Source organism: Mus pahari, chromosome 14, assembly GCF_900095145.1.
Source record: "Mus pahari chromosome 14, PAHARI_EIJ_v1.1, whole genome shotgun sequence".
NCBI classification, from domain to species: Eukaryota; Metazoa; Chordata; class Mammalia; order Rodentia; family Muridae; genus Mus; species Mus pahari.
Genome location: NC_034603.1, coordinates 42,032,807 through 42,051,998, shown reverse-complemented (window position 1 = coordinate 42,051,998; position 19,192 = coordinate 42,032,807). Strand labels below are relative to the sequence as shown.

General features: G+C 43.1%; 1 protein-coding gene and 1 pseudogene across 2 annotated transcripts in view; one reads left to right on the top strand and one right to left on the bottom strand.

Moving 5' to 3' along the window:
* The window catches only part of LOC110332228, a 38,136-nt pseudogene that overhangs the window by 1,468 nt on the left and 17,476 nt on the right, over positions 1-19,192 (top strand).
* Positions 8,483-19,192, bottom strand: part of LOC110332227 (olfactory receptor 1P1-like) — a 24,375-nt gene continuing 13,665 nt past the window's right edge. Inside the window, exons 1-2 of one of the 2 annotated variants that reach the window (XM_021213328.2) lie at positions 18,534-18,788; positions 8,483-9,618 (exon numbers count right to left, since the gene is read on the bottom strand). In XM_021213328.2, the coding sequence (XP_021068987.1) occupies positions 8,559-9,530 (972 nt within the window). In that variant the 5' untranslated portion in view covers positions 9,531-9,618; positions 18,534-18,788 and the 3' untranslated portion in view covers positions 8,483-8,558. Of the gene's footprint in view, positions 9,619-18,533; positions 18,789-19,192 lie in introns of those variants that run through there. The other variant, XM_029546419.1, reaches the window with a different exon arrangement.

The window sequence follows — 19,192 nt, the reverse complement described above, 5'->3', positions numbered from 1 at the left end:
TCCGGCGACGGTGGGCGGTGACAGTGGGCGGTTCGAGGACGCTGTCCAGATCCAGGGTTTCAGGGAGAAACTCCCANCCTGTCTGCAAGAGGCGGAACACAAGGCTTAGAGGGAGGAGCCAACATCTATTAAGTTAATAATAACTATTATGTGTTTTGATTACTTAATTGGAAGTTTTGATTAATTATAATATTACAGAAAGGTAATGTGACTGAAGACTTGGGTATCTTGTAAGAAGTTAGAAACTTGAAGTTGTGGCATATACTTTTATCCCCAGCACTACTAAGGCTAGACAAAAAGACCACTCTAGTGTAAACTGATAACTTGGGTGGGGATAGCCCAAGATTCTTAGTAAGATCCTTTCTTAAAAAATCAGATATGAAATCAATACAATACCAATGAATCAATTAAACTTTATAACTTAGAATGTTAGGAAAGATAGGGAGACCGTACAGACACAACTTGAGGTTAGTTTCGAGAAGTCTTAGGACCTACTTGGTTGGGAATGGGGACAATTAAAACACACAGGCAGCGAGCAAGACAGAGATGAATAGCAACTGACAGCTGTCCCACGCCAGTTGCCTGGCAAGAGATAAGAATTTAGTTAAATATGGAGCAACCTGTAATTAATTAGAGAATGAATTTCCCTTGCTTTCTTCCTTCTGCTTAAGCTCTCCTGCAACTCTGCATTGACTGTGCCCAACTAGAGCCAGAGAACATGACAGCCTATTGTTGAGTCAACATGGATAGCTTTCTAGAACTTAGGGGTGGTGGAGATAGAAGACTGGACCTATGTGGAGAAGTGCAGGTTGGTCTCCAGTCGAGCTGAGGTCTGAACCCCGATGGTCATAATTCACTCTCATGACATGGTAGGCATTCCCTTCAGGCTCCTGGAACTCCGGCCCTGCCTAAGGTACCACCTCCCACAGCCCCCACAAGAGAAGCATGATTGGTGGTCACATAAGCAATGGCCTAAGCTTCTGACCTTCAGGCTAAACTCCTCCCCAGTTACCTAGCAACAGTGAAGACCATAAAAAGGGGTGTTCAGCTCACCATGCTCTCTTACTCTTACCCTCTTACTCCTTTGTCCTCTCACTTCTCTCTCTCCTCTCTCCTCTTCCCTTTCTCTTTGTCTTCTTCTTTCCTCTCCTCTCTCCCTCTTTCTCTTTCTCTCTAGCCTTTCCTCTCCTTTTCTCTTTCTCTCTAAACTTCTCTCTAGCCCCCCCCTCTCTCTCTCCTCTCTTTCTACCTGCATTTCTGTAATAAAGCTCTTAAACCATAGAGTCTCTGCTCTGCTCCATCAAGGCCTCCTGCACACTCTGCTCATTGTTGGGCACTTCTTCCCTATCCCCTCTGTTCCAAATCCCTGGAGTGATAACAAGGTAGCTCCAGGAGGTCCCCATCAGGGCTGCCCCTTCTCCACTCCCCATAGCATGGGTCAGAGGCAATGCCAACCCGGGACCGAGTGGAAAGCACCAGGCAGTCTCCCCACTTCCACCTGCCCAGAGCACAGGAACTCTGGCAGGGTGTGGGCTTTTTTTCCTTCCCCACTTCTCCCAGGGCCCCCTGGGTCCCCATTTATTTTATTTTGTTCCCAACAGACCTAAGTCTGTTAGTTACTTTCCTCACTGTCATGACAAAACCCCTGATAGAATAGATTATGGAGATTAAACTTTCATTTGACTCATGGCTTCAAAATGTGTGATGGCAGGACTGGCTCCATTAGTGGCTGCGAGTAGGTGGGGTAGCCTACTGGTGTGGAAGAAGAAGCAGAGAAACTGGTTGGAACAAGTGGGTTGTATCTTCAGAGAAGTACCCATAATTTGCCAGCTGAGTCCCACCTCCTAGAGTTCCCATAGCATTCAAAATAGCACTATTTGTATTTAAAAGAAAAATTAGAATTTGATATTGGTAAATTTCTTTAAACACAAAACTGTATTCTTCTTTTCTATACCATCATACACATCAGTTAATTTTCAATGGTATAGTAACACACACTTTTAAAACACTGCTAGTAGGGACCTGGGAGGGAGAGAGGAGGGGAGGGGCAAGGGGGAGTACGACAAGCAGTGAGAGATCGGGGAGAAGTACAGATGGTCAGGAAATTGAATAGAGGTGTGTAGCAGTCAGGGATGGGGAACTGGGTGTAACCACTTGAAATGAAGCAAGAGGTTCCCAGGATGCAACGGGGATGACATTTGTTGACTTACCCAACATAGGGGGAGATAGAACCTGTAGAGACCATATCCAGTGTATAGGAATGAACTTCAGTTGAGGGATGGCTAAACCCATTCACATCAAAAATCTTAATTCAGAATTGTTCTTTTCTAAAGGAAATGCAGGGACAAAGAGTGGAGCAGAGACTTCCCCGCCTAGGGATCCATCTCATATAGACACCAGACCCAGACACTATTGCTGATGCTAAGAAATGTTTGGTAACAGGAGTCAGGCATAGCTATCTCCTGAGAGGCTCTGCCAGCGCCTAACCAATACAGATGTGGATGCTTGCAGCCAATCATCAGACTGAGCACAGGGATCCTGATGGAAAAATTAGGGGAAGGACTGAAGGATATTAAGGGGATTGTAACTCCATAGGAAGAATAACAACATCAACTAACTAGACCATTCAGAGTTCCCAGGAATAAAACCACCAAGCAAAGAGTACACATGGAGGGATCCATGGCTCCAGCTGCAAATGGGCAGAGGATTGCTTTATCTAGCATCAGTGGGAGGGGAGGCTCTTTGCTTCTGTGGAGTCTTGGTACCCCAGCATAGGGGTATGCTAGCATGGTGAGGTGGGAATGGGTATGTGGGTGGGTGGGAATGCACCCTCATCAAGGCAGATGGAAGGGGAATGAGATGGGGAGATGGTGGAAGGGAAACCTGGAAGGGGGACAGCTTCTGAAATGTAAATAAATAAAATAACCAATAATAATGGATGGAACTAGGTAACTCAGACCCAAAAGGATATGCATGGTATTAGCCAAAAAAATGATAATACAGAATACACAAGATACAGTCCCTAGAACTTCAAAAGCTCAACAAGTTGAAGTGTCTAAGTTAGGATGCCTCAGTTTCACTTGAGACAAAGAAGAAAGCAGTCACAAGTGGGTTTGGAGGGAGGGACCTGTGAGGGAATCTGGACAGGGCTGGGGCCAGTGGTGGGTGGAGAAGGGAACCTGATCTGGTATTGGTTGAGGGAAAAGGACTGAAGCCCTGAGGGACAGTAGAAAGAATGTAAACAGGCAACCTCAGGAAATAGGAGGTTGGGGGATCCCCCAGAGTGCACCAGAGACCTTGGAGGTGAGAGACTCCCAGGACTCAAAGGAGAGACCTTAGATGAAATGCTTGCCCATAGGGAGAGGGAACTTATAGAGCTAATCTCCAGTAGGAAGACAGGACATCAAGTGAGGGATGGGGTTGCCATGCCACAGTCACACCTCTGACCTATAATTGTTTATGTCTGAAATAATTACAGGGATGGAAATGGAGAGGAGCCTGAGAAAAAGAAGGTCCAGTGACAGGTCCAAGGTGGGATTTAATTCTAGGGGAGGTCCCAAGGCTTGACACTATTACAGAGGCTATGGAGCGCTCATAAAAAGGGACCTATCATGACTGTCCTCCAAAAGACCCAACAAGCAGCTCAAAGAATCAGATGCAGTAATTTGCACCCAACCAATGGACAAAAGCAGCTGACTCTTGTTGTTCAATTAGAGAAGACTGAAAAGAAGCTGAGGAGGAGGGTGACCCTGTAGGAGGACCAGCAGTCTTAATTAATATGGAACTTTGAGATCTTTCAAAGTCTGGATCACAAAACAGACACTATACACCAGCTGATATGAAGCCCCTCAACACACATACATTAGAGGTCTTCTGGGTCTGTGTTCATTCAGAGATGATGTACCTAACCCTCAAGAGACTGGAGGCACCGGGGAGTTCAGAAGTCAAGTGGGGTAGAGAGTGGAGTCATCCATGTGGAGACAGAGTGGGGTAGCAAAGACATGTGGGATTAGAGCAGTCGGAGTGTGGATGGTGGGGGCGGGAATGGAATATGGAATGCAAAAAATAAATTAAAAATAAGATAAAATGAAAAAAAAAAAACCCTTTGCTATTGGCTATCTAGTTCACTAGTAGAAGGAACATGCTCAAAACATTTTTCTTCTTGGCCAACAAGATAGTTCAGTAGGTAGAGGTGTTAGTTGCTGAGTTTGATAATTTTGATCCCTTTCCAGGACTCATGTGATGAAAGGAAAGAACTGAGGTTCACATGCAAATTCCCCAATAAATAAATGTGAAAAAACCAAACCAAACCAAAATAAGCAAGCAAAGAAAAAATCCCCCCAAAACAAATAGACAAAAAAACCCACCCCCAAAAACAAAATCAAAAATACAACAAAACAAAAACAAAACAAACAAAACAAAACTACATCCCTCCCAAAAAACACTAAACCACACCACCACCACTACCACCACCACCAGTATCATCACCACCACCACCACCACTATCACCACAACCCTTTACTTTTTAAGGGGAGGAACTGCCTTGGTCAGACCCAGTTGGGGGTCCTTCAATCCAGGGAGAATCAAGGTTCTGGCAATCAGGTGGACAAGGAGTCTGCAAGTGATAAACAGACATGAACACAAGAGAGTGCTGAATCTGAGTGTAATCTTTCAAAGCGAGCATCAGACTTATACAGCTGACTACAGAAGAAAACAGGGAAGTTAGGTGATACAACAGCCAAGATACATTGAGGTCATCCTATGCATAATGACTCTTTACACAAAACAGAAAAATGCATACATAAAAGTAGTAGGAACTTGGCAGTGCTTACAACTGACATAAAAATCAACCTTATTCCTAGAAGCCAGGTGTGAGGGTTTCATGCCCTAGCCACATTTCTAGAGTATTGTATAACCCACTATGAGGGGTCCCTTAGTAAACACTTCAATTATTGTATTCTTCTGGACTTTATGAAAGTATACACCAGGGAGGTTCTGTGCTTGCTTACCTTTCTGTGAATAACATAACACTCTATTTCCTTCTTAAACCACAACCCACCTTCTTCTTAGACCATTATAAATTCCTGCATATGGGAGTGACTCAGCTGTTATTAAAAGTGTTTGTGGGGGAACCTCCATTTACCAGAGGAGCCCACCAACTTTCTTCTAGTATGTAAAGTAGCCTGCCATATATGACTGATGTAATGAGAATTCTAAGTTTACTTTGCTGAACTTGCCCCGAGATTTCTAACTCTTATCCAGTAAACTGCAATGCCTGATTTCTTTCACCATGTCTCTTTCAACACTGGAGGCATTTTGTCTGAATAAGTAACATTCTTTTGATATTCTAAGTCCAAGGTCAGCTCAGTGATTGACTAGGATGTTAGGACACTGGAAGAGGCCAGGAAATAACATGCAATCTAACTTGGCTATTTGTAAAATCATTCCTTAGAGGCACCTATAATAAAACAATACTGAAAGAACGCACACAAAATCCTCTACTGACTATTTCAAGGACAAATCTGGACCACATCCATGTTACAGGATGGAGGGCCTACAGGAGACCAGTTTCTGTGAAACTTTTTGCTTCAGGACTGCAGCCAAGCTTTTGTACTTGTCATGCAGCTTCCACTGGAGTGGGTGTTGTAAGGAACTACCAGGAGTGGAAAGGGAAAAGTGAGGGGGAGGAATAAGTGAGAAGGAGTAGCTGAAAGGGTTAATATGATCAATGTGTATTATATTCATGGGTAGAAAAGTCATAACTAGACCTTAACTTTTTAAATTAATACACAGCATAAAAATGTATAACAAAAATAACCAAATATTTTGTAGATATAGCATTAAGTACATAATTATGACTGTAGTTCTCTCTTTGTGTGGCACTAGGGTTAGAAAGTGTTTCTCTGAATTCCTTCACAGTCTTCAAATTCATGCTCTTCACCAAACTATTATCTCACATGTAACATATAGATTATTAACACTGTTTAGATTTGTGTGAAGAAAATACTAAGGTAAGTATCAAATGTTGTGCTCAGAAATTTTGCTCTAAATACTCTGATACTGTGGGTGGAGATAAGGCTCAGTCAGTAAACTGTCTGCTGTTCAAGCATGAGGACCTGAGAATCGATCCCTAACACCCACATAAAGAGCCAAGTGTAGTGGTATGTATCCACAACCTGAGACCTGGGAAAGTGGGGACAGCAACTTCTCCTGGGGCTCACTCGACTGTCTAACCAAACTGGTGAGCTCCAAATTCAGTGAGAGAGTGTCTCAAAGAGCACACGTGTGTATGTACCACCCATGAATGCTTGTGCACACATGTGCACATGCACACACATACACACACACATACTTCTGTTATTTATTTAGACTTTTGGGATAAATATGAATCAATTTGAAGGTGTATTTAAATAATCCTTATTTTCTGACATTGGCATTTTGTCCTGAAATATATTTCTTCAAAAGTAACATGTAATCATTTGCTACATCTGTACATTGAATAAAGTTTAAGTCAGACTAAAGTTACCTCCTAAAATGTTTATGTTTTAAGTAAATTTAATTTTTAAGTTAATTTAGGTTCTCATGCAAAGTAATGCTTCCTAATGGCATTTTTTTTTTTTTTTTTGGTTTTTTGAGAAAGGGTTTCTCTGTGTAATATGTGCCATTATACTTTGCTCTCAGTTTTTCTAATCTTTATAATTTGTCATTATAAATTTTGAATCTGTTTTCTTTTTTCACTTGAAATGTACAGTGACTGTGAATCCTCCTCCCTGAGGACTAGCTCTCATATTATGGGATGGTGTTACATAAGCTAGCTGCAAGGGAGGAAAGCAATCAGTAATCCTACACAGCTGCAAAGCCTACCAATTATGACTGATCCTGAAAGATTACCAGTGGTAACTAATACCCTCACCTAATTGATTTAAGGCCCATCTAGTAGGAGAGCTCAAAATTATATTCTCATTGTAAAGTATTCATGAATCTTTTTACTTAAAAGTAAAAAGAGTTTTGTTTTAACATCTACAAATCTGTTTATAGTTTACAAATGTATGCAATAAATAGTAATAATATCCTGTTTTTTGGAGGAAAAATATACTTGTTCCTTTCAAGTTGGAAAGTCTTTTTCAACTGATATTGACTTTACTTGTCAATATTTTCATCAATAACTCATTCTCCATGACATTATTAATCAAACTTTTATTTTGGTCTTCTGAGACAGGGTTTCTCTGTATAACCCTGGCTGTCCTGGAACTCACTTTGTAGACTAGGCTGGCCTCGAACTCAGAAATCTGCCTGCCTCGGCCTCCTCAGTGCTGGGATTAAAGGTGTGTGCCACCCAGCCCGGCTTATTAATCAAACTTTTAAACATTTTTAAATTTTAATTTTTATTCTTAAGATTTAAATATTTTAAATTGGTTAATTTGATCTTGTTAATTTACATTATATAATTTATATATTTTACTATATATGATAAAAATGTTAATTAATAATAATAAATGAAATTATATTAAAAAATCCACGTTTCCCTGTTCCAAATACACAATAAGAATATGCTCTTAGCAGAACAAAGAGCATTGTTTAACACAAGATTTTTGTAAGTGGAGTTTCCTTTAAAATGATGACAAAGGGGAGAGTGAACACAGATAGCTACCACCTAGTCTTTTATCACCACCATCAGTGCTCTGTGTTGTGCATAATTACATGTGCTATACTCTTTGGGGCATGGGGGCAATATGTTTGTAATGACAATAAAACACAAGGTCACAGGAGGAGGGTAAGAATCACTGTGGAAGAGAGGACGGAAAGAGTGTAAGGGCCAGAGAACCTGGAGGAACTCTTTAAAACAATGTCTTCAGGACATGACAGGGATAGATGAGCCTTCAACATCTATAGTTGCCTTCACAAGACTATACCAGTTCCTGCCCACAGTTTAAGAGCTGTGTGAAATCAGCTGCTGGTAATGAGGGAGAATCAATTTTCTTTATGGAAAGCAACTGTGGAAGGTTGCCAACATCCCAGTGTTCAATCAAAACCCCTTGTTTTTGTGGGGGAATATTAGAATCAGTAGGAGACATATACTTGTGAGTACATGTATAAATGAGTATACAATAGATGAAGAGGACATGAATTTGAGAATGTGGAGGAACATTGGAGAAAGTGGGTGGGGGACGGTGGATATGAGCAAAAAATTGAAGGTGGATATTCTTCAAAATCTTCATTTTCTTTTGGACAAATACAACAACTACTTCTAAAACAACAACAAAAACAAAACAAGTCTTCCGCTCCAGAATACTTGTCTCCATAGAAACAGTTGTCTTGTATGCCATCTGTCATTGACTAAACCATCATCCTGGGGCACATGTTACAAAACAAATGAACAAAGAAGCCATTCATAATAAATCAAATTCTAAAGATACATCTTCATTTTCCTCAAATCTAAGAAATTTCAGGAGAGGGGTCAAGGAATGGAGTGTGACAAAGCATATGTGGGGTTCAGAAAGAGACAATCGAGGTAGACATTTCTGAAAGATCCTCAGCACAGCAGATTGAGGACATCTTCACTTTCTCTGCAGAAGTCCCTGGGCCCAGGAGAAGGAGACTTTGCCCTTGAGAATTCTGACCAGTGCTCCCTTTATGTCTTTGTTCCGCAGGCTGTAAATGAAGGGGTTCAGCAGGGGTGTCAACACTGTATACATGACAACAGCTGCTGTGTCCTCTACCATTGAGTTAGAGGAAGAGGATGAGGGACATAGATAAGCCCTTATCACTGTCCCAAAGAACAGGGCCACCACAGAAAGGTGGGACCCACAGGTAGAAAAGGCCTTACGCCTTCCTTGGGCAGAAGGGACCCTGAGAATGGCTGACACAATGCGAATATAAGACACAAGGATGAGCAAAAAGGGGATTAAGATGACTGCACCACCCAGGAAGAGAAGCACAAGCTCATTGATTCGGGTTTCAGAGCAAGCGATCTTCATTAGGGGTCCCAGATCACAGAAGAAGTCTGGAATGACCTTCCTAGAGCAGAAGGAGAGTCGGAATATGAGGAAGGTGTGTGTCATGGCAACAAGGTTTGTAAGGGTCCAACAGGNTGTCACTAAGAGTGAGCAGCGCTGGAAGCTCATGATCATCCTATAGTGGAGAGGGTGGCAAATAGCTACAAAGCGGTCATAGGCCATTGTGGCCAGGAGGAAGATGTCCATGTCTCCAAAAGTTAAGAAAAAATAGAGCTGGACCAGGCATCCTGCATAGGAGATGGTCCTGCTTTGGGTGTGGATGTTCACTAGGGCCTTNGGCACTNTNGTGGANNTGANGAGGATGTCANCACAGGACAGGCTGGCAAGGAAGAAGTACATGGGGGTGTGGAGTCGTACATCAGTGCTAATGGCCAGGACAATGAGCAGATTCCCAGCTACTGTGACCAGGTACATCCCCAGGAAGACCAGGAAGAGGATGTGTTGCTGCTGTGGCTGCTCTGACAGTCCCCAGAGGAGGAACTCAAAGGTACTGGTCTGGTTCTCTCTTTCCATGAGCACAGAAGTCAGTAAGGAAAGTCTTGAGTTAGCTTTCTGAGATGTTTTGTTTCAGTTGAGTACTCAGCAAACTTTTCTCTGATCTCTGGAAAAATGACAGTGTTTGTATCATAGCCATCTGGTACATGCATAGGACACTTAATGTAGTCTGATGAAGGTACTCTTCCAGAAAGTTCTGCAAGATATAAATGACAACCATTCAAATAATCTTCTTGCATGCTCTTCTGCATGTTATCTGTGTAACGTGTCTCTAGCTGTACTATATAGGTTTACTTAGCTATGCTCTGAAGATCAAGGAAGATTTGTTCACTCACTTTCATGTGTCTTATAGCTACTAAATGGCACTTCTCTTGGTTCAGTGCCAATAACTAACACAGTAATAATGCTTCCCCAGACAAATTTTCAATCTCAAGAGATGGACATAACTACCTACATCAAATATAAGATCATTTGATTCATCCTGCCATACCTATGCAAAGCATTCTTGGATCTATGGGCAGCACCTCTTCTGATCCATCAGTGTCACAAATGTAATATTCTGAAGACAACAGTTCATGTTTCCCAGTCTTCTAGAAACCATGTGTCTAGTAGTTAAGAAAACTACTTAGAGAAACCTGTGATATCCAGCGTATTCTTCAATGCTTCAGCAGAATGGGAAAAAGAAGATCAAAACCTCTCTTCTAGAAGTGCAAAGCTGTGGGGTGGTGGTGGTGGTGGTGGTGCAGCACTTGTGATTCTAGCTCACAGAGATAAATTTAGAAAGATGAGTAGTTAATAGCTAGACTCTATTACATAGTGAATTTGAGTCTATCCTGGGCTCCATGAGAGCTCATTTAAAAAATGTAAAGAAAGGGAATGTTAGATGGAACAATAAAACATGTAGATAAATGAATGGACTGTTCTCCCACAGGGAATGGCTAACAGTCCAACCATTTGTCAGGAGGCTGTAGCCACTGCATTAAAACCCTGTTTAGACCAAGGACTCAATATCATTACATGGATAATATTTTAGTTTGGGGAGACTCTTCTACCTCCCCCTCTGAACTTAAGGACCAGATAATACCCTCTTTATCTGTCCTAGGGTTCAAAATATCCCCTCACAAAATTCAACTTATTCCACCCATTGCATTTTTAGGAACAGAGATATCCATTACTTCAAAAATCCCCTCAAACCCACCCTTTCCTTCCCTCAAAAATTAACTCTCGCCTCCCTCTAGAGCTTTCTGGGTAACCTCAATTGGCTTTGGTCCTGGCTCCTCCCTTCCCACAAGCACCCTTCAAACCCTCTTTAACCTCCTGAAAGGAGACAAAAGTCCCTCCTCCCTGAGAACACTGTCCCCAGAGGCAGTCCAAGCTGTAAATTCTGTCAATGCAGCCCTAAAAGATGGCTCTTGCTAGGTATGACCCAGCAAAATCTATACAGCTCCTCATCTTTAACTCTTCTCCCACACTTGTGGGGGCCCTTTACCAACCTCAGGAGGTGCTAGAATGGCTCCACACCCAGATGGGTGGCACACCCCAAATTTTAAATGAGGTAGATGCACTTGCCAGCATGATTAAAAATGGCAGGGATAGAGCCTTGCAAACCCTTAGGAAAGAACCTGACATTCTTGTCATCCCTTTCTCCCTCTCTGATATTCAGTGGTTAATCAAAAATCACTCCCACTTTGCTATCAATATAACAGGATTCCCAGGACAAATTGACAACCATTATCCTGAAGAGAAATGGGCCTCTACCCTTCCTCTGTTGCGATGGCTGCCTCCCAAACTATTCTTAAAAGGGCCCATAGCAGGAGCCCCCTCAATATTCACTCATGAGGGAAAGAGGGGGGCTGCAGCACTAATATACTACTTCACTGAGGATGAACCCCCTATCCTCTGATTTAAAGAGCTACCCAGTCACTCCCCCCAATATAAAGAATTATATGCCATCTATCTAGCTCTAAAAGAAGTCAAGGGCCCCCTTAACCTCTTTACAGACAATGTATATGCTGTCAATTTGTTCCCCTGGTTGTCAAGATCCTTCATCAAACTAGATGCCCACCCACTTTCATCTCTACTCATACAGGACTCCACCCTCCTACAGGAAAGAGTCTCCCCCATCTACATCTAGCATGTCTGATTGCATAGTCCCCTGCCAGGTCCTATATCTGAGGGAAATGCACTCACTGAAAAAACTGCCTCAACAGGGACATTCATGACCTCCACTGATCAAGCAGATCAATTTCATTCACGCACACACACAGTTATAAAGGGGCTTCAGGCTCGCTTCCCCCACATCCCTCTTGCTCAACTCCAGAGGATAATAAAGACATGCTCCTCTTGTGCATCCCTCATTACCACCCCAGCTTTACAGATGATGGGCACCAACCCCAGAGCCCTTAAGTCCAATGCCTTATGGNAAATTGATGTCACCCATATTCCCCAATTAGGTAGACAGAAATATGTTTTTGTTGCCATAGATGCGTACTCACATTTTATATGGGCTACAGCCCAAAGAGGTGAAAACTCAAAAAGATTGATTCATCATATGCTCCCTACCTTTGCCATCATGGGCATTCCTCAACAGATAAAATCTGATAATGTCCAGTCCTTCACTATCTCTCAATTCAAAACCTTCTGCACACACTGGGAAACTGCCTATCATATGGGAATTCGCCCACAACCCCCAGGGCCAAGGAATAATAGAAAGAGCACATCAAACCTTAAAAGCCCAACTCCTAAAACAAAAGGCAACCACCTATTCCCCTAATGTATGGCTCTGACTACCCTAAACATATTTAACACCTACAAAAACTCCAAACATCCTCCTATCTCCCTCCATTGGCATACACCAAAATTAGCCCCCCCCCCCCAATTCTAGTACGATGGCGAGATCCTGTGGATGGAATTTGGAAAGGACCAGACCCCCTCCTTTACAACTGGGAGGGGTTTTGCTTGTGTCTTTACACAGGACCAGCCTAAGCCTATCTGGGTTCCTGCCAGAAATGCCTGACACCACCCCACCAACCAAGAAGATGGCCCTCCTCTCACTGGCAGATCAAGGGCAGAAGAAGGGGAGGAGGAGGCAGAGGAAACACCACACCAAGAAGGACAAGATCTCCTGGAAGCACATCCATGACTTGGTGACTGCAACCTAGGCCATGTACCCTCCACAAGCCCCCATCTCCTCTATTCTCTTGGCTGTTTTTGTCATTCTCATGCTAACTCTACTGCTGCCTAGCCTCTCCTTAGGCTTCCCAACACCTACCATTGAAGATTATATGCTAGGGAAATCTACAATGGACACAACAAAGTTATAGGGACCGAGGACTGTCCACTAGAAGGATGTTGAACTAGGATTAAGATCTCCCTACACCCAGATTCCATCACCACTACACCCAGCCCTTTTCTCTGCTTTCTTTACCGAAACAGGTGAATGTCTCCAGGAGGTCTCTATATATTGAGGTTGCAGATACTGGAGCTGCAGAATGGAATCCACCAGTCATGGCGGCACAATGTTCACCAACCTTAAAACTCATTTTCAGCTTTCCATCAGCGATCCATGTGATGAATGTTGGCGAACTGGAGTAAACTTTACCCCAGTGGCTATGCCAAATACCCAGTTGCTGACCTGCACATCTCCCATGAGCTTGTTCTTGCCTCCAAATCAGTCTTTACTCATGCTAACATTATCCAACAGGAAAATCTGTCTCAGAAGGAGCTGCAGTACATCCAATACACAGCTGACCTCCTTTCCTTAACATCGTATCCCAACTCCTCCGAATGCTTTTTCTGTGCTTCTCTCTCCCGACCATTATTAGCAGCTGTTCCCATTAACATTTCCCTTCATGACCTCCATGAAATCCTACCCATGAGGAAAGTACAGGACATTCCTCTCTTTGACATACCCCCCCTTGCCTTCTAGGACCCTCCTCAAAACCCCATCTTACATGTGTCCATGACATCAACATCACCAAATCAGTCTGTGTTAATCCTCCTGCCCTCCTCTGGTGCAAAGGCACTATAGGTGCCTATATGAACCCCCCCTTTTCAAGGCTCCTGCACCCCCGTGATAATTGTCCCCTTGGTTTATCTCTACGAACCTGAAGAACTCGCATTGCAGATGGGAGAAAGTCAATAGAAGAGAGAGATCTTCATCCCTCTGCTCATTGGACAAGGCCTTGCTGTCTCTCTGGGTGCAACAGGAACTGATGGAGCAGCCCTCATCCAAAAAGAACATCTGGCCAGTGATTTCTAAGATGAGCTTGACTAGGCAATGGCTTCCACCTCAGACAGCCTTGAGTCTCTTCAACGCCAAATAACCTCCTTAGCAGGAGTTGTTCTCCAAAATCGGAGAACCCTGGACTTACTGACTGCTGAACTTGCATTTTGCTTGGGGAGAAATGTTGTTTTTATGCCAATGAATCTGGGCTGGTAGAACAAGATATAAAAATGCTCAAAGAACTCCAGGGGAACCTCCAGGCACACTATACTCCCAACACCCCTACCCCTTGGTACTCTAACTCCTTGGTAGCCTAGGTTCTTCCCCTCCTTGGCCCCATACTAGCCACTGGAGCCTTGCTTTTCTTGACACCCTGTCTCATTCAGTTTCTAAAGCAGCAGATAAGTAGCATTGCAAACGTCACTACCAATCAGGTCTTGGTTCAGTATCAAACTGTTCCCGACATAGGAGTCAGTTATTCTGGTGACACCTCTCCCTTATAAAAAGAAAAGGGGGAGTTGTGGGGCAGTGGGCTACGAGCAGACAGCCTGGTTTCCAGTCGAGGCTAGATCCTGAATTCCGGGACGCGGTAGTGATAATTCACTTACATGGGATGGAAGGAGTTCTCTCATGTCTCCTGGATCCTGGCTCTCGTCGGAGTTACCACCCCCACAACCCTCACAGGAGATGCATGGATATCAGCCACTTAGGAATAGCACCAAGCCTTCCCACATACAAATAAGGTTTCTGCCAAACTCTCAGTCCAAGCCAATGAGAGGTACCTGCTGTCAAACCCTGAGTCACCCCCAGTACTGTATATAAAGCCATGCAGGGAATTAAAGGTTTGCGAGAACTATTCCTTTGTGTGAGCCTTTTGTTCCAAGAGCTGTATGTAACACTTGGGAAGAGATCTTCTCTCTCGAAGAGCCACTGGAGATCCTACTGCACTCCTCACTGGATTGTCAGCTTTTCGCTGGCCCAGCCTGACCCAATGAGTTCAGGGAGGCTCAGAGTTACCAAGGACCTAGAAGGCATGGCAGAGACTTTATCTCCTTGCCTGCGCTCACTTCCCTTCACTAAAACCTTCCCACCTGGCCTGGACAGAGATCTCCGTAGAAAACCTTTGGTACCCAGGCCCACAGATAAATATACACATTATAATCATATTTTAATTATACCTATAAACACACTTCACTTCCAATTTCTTACTTAACTTACCAAACATATGCTGCATAAGACTACAGAGGTAGGTCCCTTTTGTACCCATTCCCTGGCCACAGCTCCATCTGTTTCTCCAGAGGCCTGCTGTGGCCAGGGCCAACCAAGTGACTTCCCCAAGCCCCAAACGCCTGCCTCCTGAGTCCCAAGCAAGCCCAGCAGCCAAGGTCTGCACTGACACCTTTGCCCTCCATCTTCTGTTTGCATGCATCTGACCACAGTCCCAGACAACTGCAGCCATCATCGACCACCAGGTGATGCCCCCTACTCCAATTCGCTGACTGCCACCCCCTCTGGACAAACCCAGCAGTGGAGACTTCCTCTTAGCTCCTTCTGCACTTCATATCTAGTTCTACAACTTCACCTACATCTCTGGAGTCCTGCTGTGGCCTAGGAAAAAAAGAGTCCTGCTCCTATCAGGGACCACCAGCTCTACCTGCATACCCTGACCCAGGACAAACAGCAGCCTGAAGCTATCAGGGTGTACCAGCTCTTCCTGTATCTGTGGAAGACTGGTGCCACCAAGGATAAATACCTCATATTCTAGAGTAAAAAAATTATTATCATAAAAATTCTACCCTCTCTCAATCAAAATGTGATTAAAACACAATTCCAATTAAATCAGTAATATTAATTCTTAAGGTGATCTTCAAATACTGAGCCAGTTTCTTACTTAAAAATTCCTGTCACTCTCTATATGCTAAGATTCCTTTGTTATCTTTCTCTAATGCCTTTCTAAAAATTATTTATTTTATCTTTTGAGATTTTAACATAATTACATCATTTTCCCTTTCCTCCAAACTCTCCTACATACCTCTCATTGTTCTGTTTCAGATCCATGGCCTCTTTTTTCATTAGTTCTCTCTCTCTCTCTCTCTCTCTCTCTCTCTCTCTCACACACACACACACACACACACACACACACTAACATGTCTATCAATGCTCTTGTTCAGTTCCTGGTTAGGCAGTCATGATGCCTTCTATTTTCTTGATAAAGTCCTATTTCTTGTTCACAACTGTGCATTGTCCAGACTGAAAACACAATATATACTTGTAGCATGCTGTGTTTGAGAGAAACACAGCATGCCTCTGGAACATAGGATGCTAATGCAGGTAGAATGTTACAACCCATCTGTGTACAAGGGAATATGCACTTACTGTAAGCAGTAACAAATGAGGGCAGAAACAGCTAAGGGGGACAACCAAGATTCTGAACAGCTAGGGAGAGACATCAGGGTGCTGGGGATCTGGGAGAACAGCTCCTCCATTGAATTATACTACACTGAAAGCCTGGCTCTGCTAGATCTGAGATTTCATGATCAAAAAGGGTCACCCTGTCCAGGGGAAGGCGACACTTTTTGTAAAATGAGCTATTGGTTTGACTTTCCTTCACATTATATGAAGGTGTGTCTCTATATTGCTGTGGGATAGAGAGCTAAGTGCTGGCAGGATTTTGGTATTGTCATTTCTATGGACCATCAGCAGTTTTTTATATGTAAATGCTTGTTCTTCAACTGCCCAAAAGATGATTCTATGAGATTATCATATTTTAATATGCAAGGTGCCCTGGTGAAGGTCAAAGGGCTCTCAAGGCCAAAAGGCAACTTATTAAGAGATGGATCAGCTGTTGTCCTGCTGCTGATTGTTTCAAACTGGACCATGGCTTTTTATATAATGAAGAGCTGACAGCTGGAGCTGGGGTAGGAATTGTGGGGGCAGGACTTCCGGGCAGGCAGATAAGGTGGCAGAGGTACAGAGACAGACACAGGAGCAGCAGGCAGACAGACACAGAGAGGCTTGGAGGATGTGGAATGGATGGAGCTGGAGGTAGGCAGTGAGACAAACAGGGAGAGACAGGCGCAATGGTACATAAATCAGAGTAAGCTTGTAGCCAGCTGAGAGAGTGTGCTAGCAATAGGCTAACAGCTTTAAACTATATAGATAAGTCCATATCCAGTTAATTAAACTTCAGTTTGGCAATATTGAGTTATGTGTTCCTGCCTGCACCTCCAGTTGAGATAGGAAGAACAACAGACATGAATCTAGTTGTTCCCATTATGGACCCTGATGCCCAAACCCTTAAATTTTAAATCCCCATCAGAGTGACTATTCGACCTTTCTGTAACATTTGTGCTGAGTGAGGAAGGTAAGTTCTGTGAGTTGCCTCAAAGTCAAACACCAGAAATCAGCAGAACCTCAGTGTGATCCTTACTCTTTTTGATTCCAAATGGCATACTGCAATGTGGAGTCTTTTAGACAGAGAAATAACCTTTCAGAGCCTATGTTTGAACCCAGAGCATTTCCTCCTGATAACTATTGTGCAGTGACAGGGTCCTTTTCTTACTGGTTGTCTAAACAGATGCTGCTCTGTACCTTCTCAGTTTGTCTTTCAGTGATGGCTCAGTCCAGGTGATCCAGGGATCTGCCCCCTGTCTTTTCCACAATAGCCCCATCATTGCTCTGTCTGCTCTGTTAGTCAAATGCAATAGTTTTCAATTCCTTAGCTAGGAAGATTTTCTGCTAACCCTTACCTAGACTTCATGTCTGGAAATGATATTCTTTCTTGTATATGATATATCTCTTTTGGAATCTCTATCTCATTTCTTCATTAAAATCTCTTAGTTCCCAAAGACTCTTAAGCTTTTCCAGAACTGGATAGCTAGTCTGAAATTAAATTTCACTGTCTGTATTTTAATACGCAATAATATGCCACAGTAATTTAGATGTAACGATGGTTGATAAATCCAGCTTCATCACCATATGTAAGGCCAAGCTTTTCTCCACCAGTGTGATTCTGCAGTGTCTGAGTTAATGTCAGGAACGAAGTGAGGTACAGTATTGCATATGAATCCTGAGCCAGGAAAGCATGAACATTGGACATCCATAGCCCATCTCCTCTATTCTGCCCTCAGAAACTGGGGCACATGGAAGTGAATGAAACAAAAATCCAGTCACCCTGACTTTGTGTGGAAAGTACTGACCAAAGAACCAATAAATTAAAACTTCTTTTCAGTCCACATTTGTGTTCTATGGGCCAAGTACATACTTGTCTTAATGCAAGCCCTAGTATATAGGATGTATCCCACAGGAAGAAACTTCTCAGGCAAAGCATATACTCTCCCCCTCGAGAATACTGTCCTTTCTGAATGTGTGCTTTAGGATGAGAGTATGGCACTCACAGTCACCCTAAATTATGCACCCAGGATTTCTTCCATATGAAGGATGAGATTTCTTTCACTGCCTGTCTTCCTGCCCATAGGGATGTCTCTGCCCCACGCCATGCTCCTTGTTCTCAAAACCTTCAGAGGCTTCTCAATCAGCACTCCCTGCAGACTGTCTTTTGGACTCTGTCACTAAAAATGTTTGTAGATTGCACTGAGTTCCTTGGAATCCTGCCTTTTGGATGCAAAGCCTTTGAGATGTCTATTGTCTTTCCTTCTAAGCACTGCAGTTGCCAGGACTTGGCTGCACTTTCTTTGTCCAGTGATCATAACTGCCCTCCTCTCCTTGCTCTTTGGAGCTGGAAATCAAACCTTCTTTACATTAAAGATTTTGTCCCACCCCAGTTTTGAGCTCACCACATTGCCTGTGTCTGTCTCAGCCACCATCACAATGACCTGGTACCTCTTCTTTCATCCTCTATGTTGATTGATATAACCTGAAAAATTTCCTGAGACTCGGAGTCTGTTTCTCTTTCAAGTGGAGTCTAACAAGATCACAAGCAGGTTCCTCCTTTGGTAGCTATGGAAGTCCTATACATGTCATGTAGCAGGACTGCAGATTAAACTGTTCACAACATCAGAACCCAAGTAATATTCGAGTGTTCCAGGCTTGGGCTACCAGAGGATTTACTTATCTATTTCCCAGAAGAGGCAATGTGAGATCTTATCTCTTATGGGATATTAGAGCTTAGCAATTGTCCTAGGTCTCACATATTCCCTCAGGAGCAATTCATTGCAAAGGAGAAGGATGTGGTCCACTAGCAGTGGATTTCTTCCAAGAAAATTCATTAACTGTCTGTTTCTTGGAGTGATCTAGATAAAGCTACCTTATTAAATCAAATAAAATCTCTTTTGGCCTTTGGCATTATACACAACCCTGTTTAGTGTGTATAATGCATTTCTGTTAAAAAGTGTCATTGTGTAGGGTTTGATCATGTGGTTTTTGTCTTTGAGTTTGTTTATGTAGTAGATTACATTGATGGATTTCCTTATATTAAACCATCCCTGCATCCCTG